We start from the raw sequence: 6822 nt of genomic DNA, 5'->3' as shown, positions 1-6822 counted from the left end.
GACGGATTTTAATTTTCTCTTCGGGCATAGTTTGGCGGACTTTTAGTTTCTCTTATGATATATTTTGACTGATTTTTATTTTCTCTTCCAGCATATGTTTCCGGATTTTAATTTTCTCTTTTCGGCATGTTCTTCTCTTCTGAGGATACTAGTACCTAACTCTCAATTTTCTCTTCCGGCATATTATGGCGGATTTTAATTTTCTCTCCCGGCATATTAGGGCGAACTTTAATTTTCTCTGCCAGCATATTATAGCAAATATTAAATTCCTCTTCTGGCATAGTCTTGCGAAGTTTTATTTGCTCTTTCGGCATATTTTTCTGGATTTTAATTTTCTCTTCTGGCATATTCTTTTCTGGAGATACTAGTACCTTTTAATTTTCTCTTCCGGCATATTATGGCCGATTTTTAATTTTCTCTTCCAATATATTTTGGAATATTTTGATATTCTCTTCCGGCATATTTTTTACGGATTTTAATGTTCTATTCCGGCATATTTTTCGGGGGATGCACTTTTAAGTTTGTTGGAATTGACCCAATATTCTTTGGGATTTATCATCAATTCCTTGGAATTCTATAACATAAAATGTGCCAGAACAGAAAAATAACACCCGGCAAAATAAAATACGATTTTTTCTTTTATTTTTACAGATGGTTTCTGCACATGTATCTTTTTGCTGCTCCATTTTCGATGTGCATATTATATTTAGCTATTTGCAGATATTTTTATAATATGAACGTTCCGGAAAATATTTATTCGACTCTAGATTTTTTGCTTGGAAACGACCGACAATCTTTAGGTAATTTTTTTTTTTTTTTACTTTTCTTTATTATTAAAAATTACCAATATAAATTCGAAATAAAAACGAGTTCCAATAGTGCAATCCATTAGAAATGAAAATGGTAACATTTTTGAAAACTTGCGCAAGTCTTGAACTTTAATAAAAAGTAAGAATAAACATTAAGGCCATGTTACGAGTGGGTCACGTGACAAGATTTCTAACTTACCGACACGTTTTCTGTTTCACAACTTATTTTCAAACGAAACGCCACATGGAATTGAAAATTTGAGAAACTAAATAAGAAGTACTAATAAACATGGGTCTGGTCCTAAATTTTTAGAATGATGAAAAAAGTTTTTTTTGTAAATAATTTTTTCTTGCTTTTTCATAATTATAAAAATGTATGACCAGACACATGTTTAATAGTGCTTCTTATTTTGTTTCTCAAATTTTCAACTCGATGTGGCGTTTAGTTTGAAAATAATTTGGGAAACAGAAAGGGCGTCGGTAAGGTAGGAATCTGGTCACGTGACCCACTCGTCACATGGCCTTAATTAAAAAATATATGTTTCAATTAAAAAGTATAATTTTATTACAGTGTCACCTGCGAGTGCAATTCTCGCTTTAACTCTTGTAACTGTACAGAGTACGAAAAGATTGTACGAAACCTTATTCGTCAATGTTTTCAGTGACGCAAAAATGAATATTACACACTATTTTGCGGGATTTATTCATTATGCTGGTTTGAATTTGGCCATTCTTGGAGAGTCGGAAGGTTTCGTCGGAGGTAAAAACAATACTTTATATCCTTTCAATATAAAAAATTTAAAAAAAAACACTTTAAGCAAATTGATGAATGTTTGTGGTTTTAAAATACATTTGAGTGGTTGTGTTAGTTTTTTTGATAAGAAATTAGCATTTATAAATTAAAATTATTATCAGCATTACCAATTCTCAACAATTTTAGGTTGTGTTTGCGTTTTGCGCGGGAAATTGGATTTTTTAAATAAAAATCTTTTTTTTTAAATCATTAAGATTCCTTACATTAAAATTTTTATGTTTTTTGTTATTTAGTGTTTAACGCCGAGAAGTGGTTGTTTTAAAACAAATCATTAGATTTTAGCACTTGAAATCAAATTTACAATTCTGCAGTTTTATTTTATGTGTCTTTTTCACCGAAAACTATTATTTTTGATAAAAAATTATCAGATTTCAGAGATACTAAATTTTTCAGCAACTTTCGATTTTCGTTATTTCACGTCGAAAATTAATATATTCAAACAAAAATAATTATAATTCAAACAAATAAAATTTACAGTTTTTAAACAACTTTAGATTATGTTCGTGTGCTTCACCTGAAATTGATATTCTTTTCAATCAAAAATCATTAGATTTAAATCCAATGTCGTTTAAAATAATTAATTTTAATTTTTTTTGTTATATTGTCATTTTAGATCCAAAATTGATATTTTTTAACAAAAATAAGTATAATTTAAACAAATAAGATTTACAATTTTTAAAATTTTTCTTATTATATTAGTGTTTTTTTTTTGGTAAAAAATGTGTATTTTGGTAAAAAAATTATATTTTAAAAAGCAAATTAATAATTTTCTAGCACTTTTAGGTTATATTATCGTGTTTACAGTTTTAGGTTACGCTAATTCTTTTTCCTGGAAGTAGACGCAAATTTTAAAGAAGATTTTCAAATTTTGAACCAGTATTTAAAGATTTTTTGAAATACAAAGATTTTGTCATAAAAAATATCGATTTCTTGTATAAAACATAACCTAGAACAAAAATGGTAAATTTACTCTGATATCTAATTATTTAATTATTTTTCAAAATTATAATAACAATTTTTCTATTTTAAAAACGAGTCCGCTTATTATCTACATAATATTTAATTTGTTTCAAATTGGTATTTTTATTTTTAAAAAATTAATAGATTTCATAGTAATATCACCATTTTAGGGTTTTTTGGCCTTTTATGACGAAAATCGATATTTTTTATAAAAAATCATTGAGTTTCAAAGCAGATTAATATTTTAAACATGTTAGTTTATTCTCGCCTTTTAGCGGTAATTACTATACATTCAAGAGAATATTTACCATTTTGCAACAGTTTTAGGTTATGTTAAATATTTTTAACTGACAATAGGTTTGTAGCGCCTCTTGCGGAAAAGTGCAATACCGTGAACATTTTCAAAATTCTCTGATTTTCCCTTGACTAATTTTTCATTTCATATCATTAATATTCAGATACCAGCATTTTAATCTTATGATACTTTTAACATAAAATATTTTATAAACATAATAAAACAGAATTTCATATACAAATTTATTAATTTATTTAAAACAAACAAAAATGTTTTTTCTACCATAAAAGATTGATTTTTTTTATAAATACTGGAATTATCAACAAAATAATTGAATTTTTGACCAAATAGTTAAATATTCAATCTAAACAGACAAATTCGCTACGAAAAACTGACATAGTTTATATTTTATGAAAAAAAGAATTAAATTTATACAACAAAATAAAAGAATTTTAAAACGAAAAAGACGAATTCTAACAAATAAAGATTTTTCACTCAAAAAATAAATAAAAGTTGATCTAAATTATTGAATTTATATCTGAAACTTCCCGAAACTGATGCATTTTTACTCAACAAAAATGAAATTTCAAATTAAAAAATTATTTTTTTACCAAAAAAAGATGAATTTTTAACTAAAAAATATCAATCTTAAAAAAATGGAAAAGTTACGTTTTCTGTTAAAAAGTGAATTTTAATCAACAAAAAAGAGTATTTTCGACTAAACATTTAAATTTTCAACCAGAAATAAGCCTTCAATAAAAAATTAATTTTTAACAATGAAGTTTAACTCTTACCCAGGTAGTTAAATTTTCAATTAAAAAAGATTAATTTTCAACAAAATAATTAAACTTTCAACCAACAAAATGAATTTGTAACTTAAAATATAAATCTCAAAAAAAGTGATTTCTTAACAAATTGATTTAACCAAATCTTTCAAACAAATTAGTTGAATACTTAAGCAAGGAAGAATGATTTTTAACCAAAAACTCGAATTCTTATTAAAAAATTAAATTTCTTCTGTAAAAGAGTTTTAAATAAAAACCATAAATTTTCAAAAACAAAAAAAGTTGAATTTTCTGTTGAAAAAGATTTTAGTTGATTTTTCACGATCAAAATCTAAATTTTTAACTAAGAAATAATTTTCTACTTAAAAAACTGAATTTTCAATCTAAAAAGACGAATTTTTAACAAAAATGGATGATTCTTTAACAAAATTGTTGAATTCTCTACCAAATAGTTGCATTTTTCTAAAAAAGTGTGAAATTCATCTGAAAGAAAAATAATTTTGTATTAAAAAAAATGTTGAGTTTTCACCCAAACAAGATTTCAGTTAGCTCTGTAAGATCAAAAATTGAATTTTTGTAGCTAAAAATAAGTTTCTACGACAAAAAATTGAATCATCAATCCAAAAAGACGAATTTCTTCAACCAAACATGATGAATTTTAACAAAATATTTGAATTCTCTACCAAATAGTGGTATTTTTCTCTAAAAAAGATTAATTTTTTTACTAAAACAGATGCATTTGTAATAAAAAACCATAAAACTTTCACTTAGAAAAGATTTCAGTTCTTTTTTTCAAAACCAAAATATAAATTTTAAACAAAAAGTAAATTTCCTATGAAATAGTTACATTTTCAAAAAATAGTATTTTTAAGAAAATCATTAAATTTGCAACCGAATAATAAAATTTGTTTCGAATGTTAAAAATTCTAATCTAAAAATATTGAATTTTTAAGTTTTTAACTTATCCTATTTTTGAAATTTCAATCTTAAATTATTCAGATTCGAGATTCTTCAATTCAAAATAAGATTGTTTAATTTTAAACGCTTTGAATTACAAATGATACAATTTCAACTGCTTTGTAATAAAATTGTCCATTCAAACAAACAAAAAAATGTATTCTGAAATGTTTGAATTTGGAAAGATCTTAATTCCAAATAGTGCAGTTTTAATTCCTTTGGATTTTAAATTATTAAATTTTCAACATTGTCTTTATAAAATATTTCCTTTTTGACATTTTTAACTTTTCCTATTTTCGAAGCTTTCTTATAATCTTAAATAATTGAAATTCACGATTCTTATTTTTAAAATAAAATTGTTTCATTTTATAAGCTTTAAATTGGAAATGATTCGATTATTATAATTCAAAGGAATTAAAATTGTATTATTTCTAATTAAAAGTGTTCCAAATTGAAAAATTTCAGGTTCTAGTTCTTGTTTAATGGACAATTTTATTAGAAAGTAGTTGAAATTGTATTATTTGATTCTAATTCAAAGCGAACAATCCTATTTTGAATTAAAGAATCTTGAATCTGAATAATTTAATATTAAAATTTCGAAAATAGAATAATTTTAAAACTTTAATATATTCAGATTAGAATTTTGAAAATCCGCAACAACTTTCTTCTGAAGATTATCCTTTTAATTATAAATTTTATAATTTGGTTGAAAATTTCGTAATTTTCTCTAAAATATATCCATTTTGTTTATAAATTGTTTACAATTGTTATTTTGTTGTTAAAAAGTGAACTGGAATCTTTCTTATTTATTAATTCACCTGCTTTAGCAGAAATTACTTTTTTCTTGAATAAAAATGCAACTGTTTGGTTGGAAATTCAATTTTTTTGTTAAAGTCATAAATTTACTTTTTGTTGAAAATTTATATTTTGGTGTTAAAAAATATTTTCTGGATAAAAGTTCCATTTATAAAAAAATTTGACATTCTTAATACAAATTCATTTGTTTTATTACAAAATTTAATATTTTTGGGAAAGAAATGCAACTATTTGGCAGAGAATTCAACTATTTTGTTAAAAAGTCATTCTGTTTGGGGTAAATATTCGTCATTTTTTTATTGAAAATTTAATATTTTTCCTATAGAATTATTTCTTGTTTAAAAATTCATATTTTGATCGTGATAACTAGCGTGCAATCTTTTTGAACAGAAAATTCAACTGTTTTTTTGAAAATTTATCGTTTTGATTTAAAACTTTATTTATTTTATTTTATTAATTTTTTTTATATTAATATTTTTTAGTGAAAATTCGCCTTTTTTATGAAAATAATAATTTACTTTGTAATTTCATTTTTGTTGGGTAAAAATGGATCAATTTCGTGGAAAATAAATTTTTTGCTGAAAAGTCATATTTTTTTGTTTGAAAATTCAATTTTTATAAGGAAAATTTGTCTATTGCTTGAAGGTTTAATAATTTAGATTAAACTTTTATTTAAATTTTGACTGAAAAATCTTTATTTGTTAGAATTCGTCTTTTTGGTTTTAAAATCCTTTTTGTTACTATGACAGTTTTTCCTTGGAAATTTGTCCTTTTAGGTTGAATATTTAACTATTATGTTGAAAATTCCAGTATTTTGTTAAAAATCCATCTTTTATAGTAGAAGAAAAATAATGCCGAGATTTTGTACCGGGCCGGGTGGGGGGTGGGGATCGCTTTTTATTGTAAATTCAATGATACAGGCCTAAAATAAACACACAAGAGGGGATGTATATGTGTGTGTATGTATGTATATGTATATTATGTATATATATAATATGTATATATATATGTATATGTGTGTATATGTGTGCATATGTGTGTATATGAATATGTGTGCACATGTGCATATGTGTGTATATGAATATGTGTGCATACTTATTCTTTCCAGTCGCGACGCCTAAAATGAAATTTGTTGTTAATGGTTCTTTTTCTGTCAAAAATTATACTACCTGGCTCAAAACTGAATCATTTTCTTCGAAATTCAAAATTTCTGTCAACATTCATCCTTCTCGTTTAAAAATACTTTTTATTCGGTGGAAAATTCAATTTTTTTTAAACTGGGGTTACAAATGTATGACTGAAAACTGATCTGTTTTAGTTGCTTGATATTTTCTTCTCAAGTGATAGTCTGTCTATATTGCTCAAAATACAACTGTTTTATCGAAA

General features: G+C 24.3%; 1 protein-coding gene across 1 annotated transcript in view; it reads left to right on the top strand.

The window, feature by feature from the left end:
• Positions 1-579: 579 nt before the first annotated feature.
• Positions 580-6822, top strand: part of LOC117172759 (polyprenol reductase) — an 11724-nt gene continuing 5481 nt past the window's right edge. Inside the window, exons 1-2 of the mRNA XM_033360959.1 lie at positions 580-800; positions 1381-1569. Of these exons, the coding sequence (XP_033216850.1) occupies positions 587-800; positions 1381-1569 (403 nt within the window). The 5' untranslated portion in view covers positions 580-586. The remainder of the gene's footprint in view (positions 801-1380; positions 1570-6822) is intronic.

The sequence above is a fragment of the Belonocnema kinseyi genome, chromosome 5 (genome assembly GCF_010883055.1).
Source record: "Belonocnema kinseyi isolate 2016_QV_RU_SX_M_011 chromosome 5, B_treatae_v1, whole genome shotgun sequence".
NCBI lineage: Eukaryota > Metazoa > Arthropoda > Insecta > Hymenoptera > Cynipidae > Belonocnema > Belonocnema kinseyi.
The sequence above is the reverse complement of the archived record's forward strand: the minus strand, read 5'-3'. Positions and strand labels throughout refer to the sequence as shown.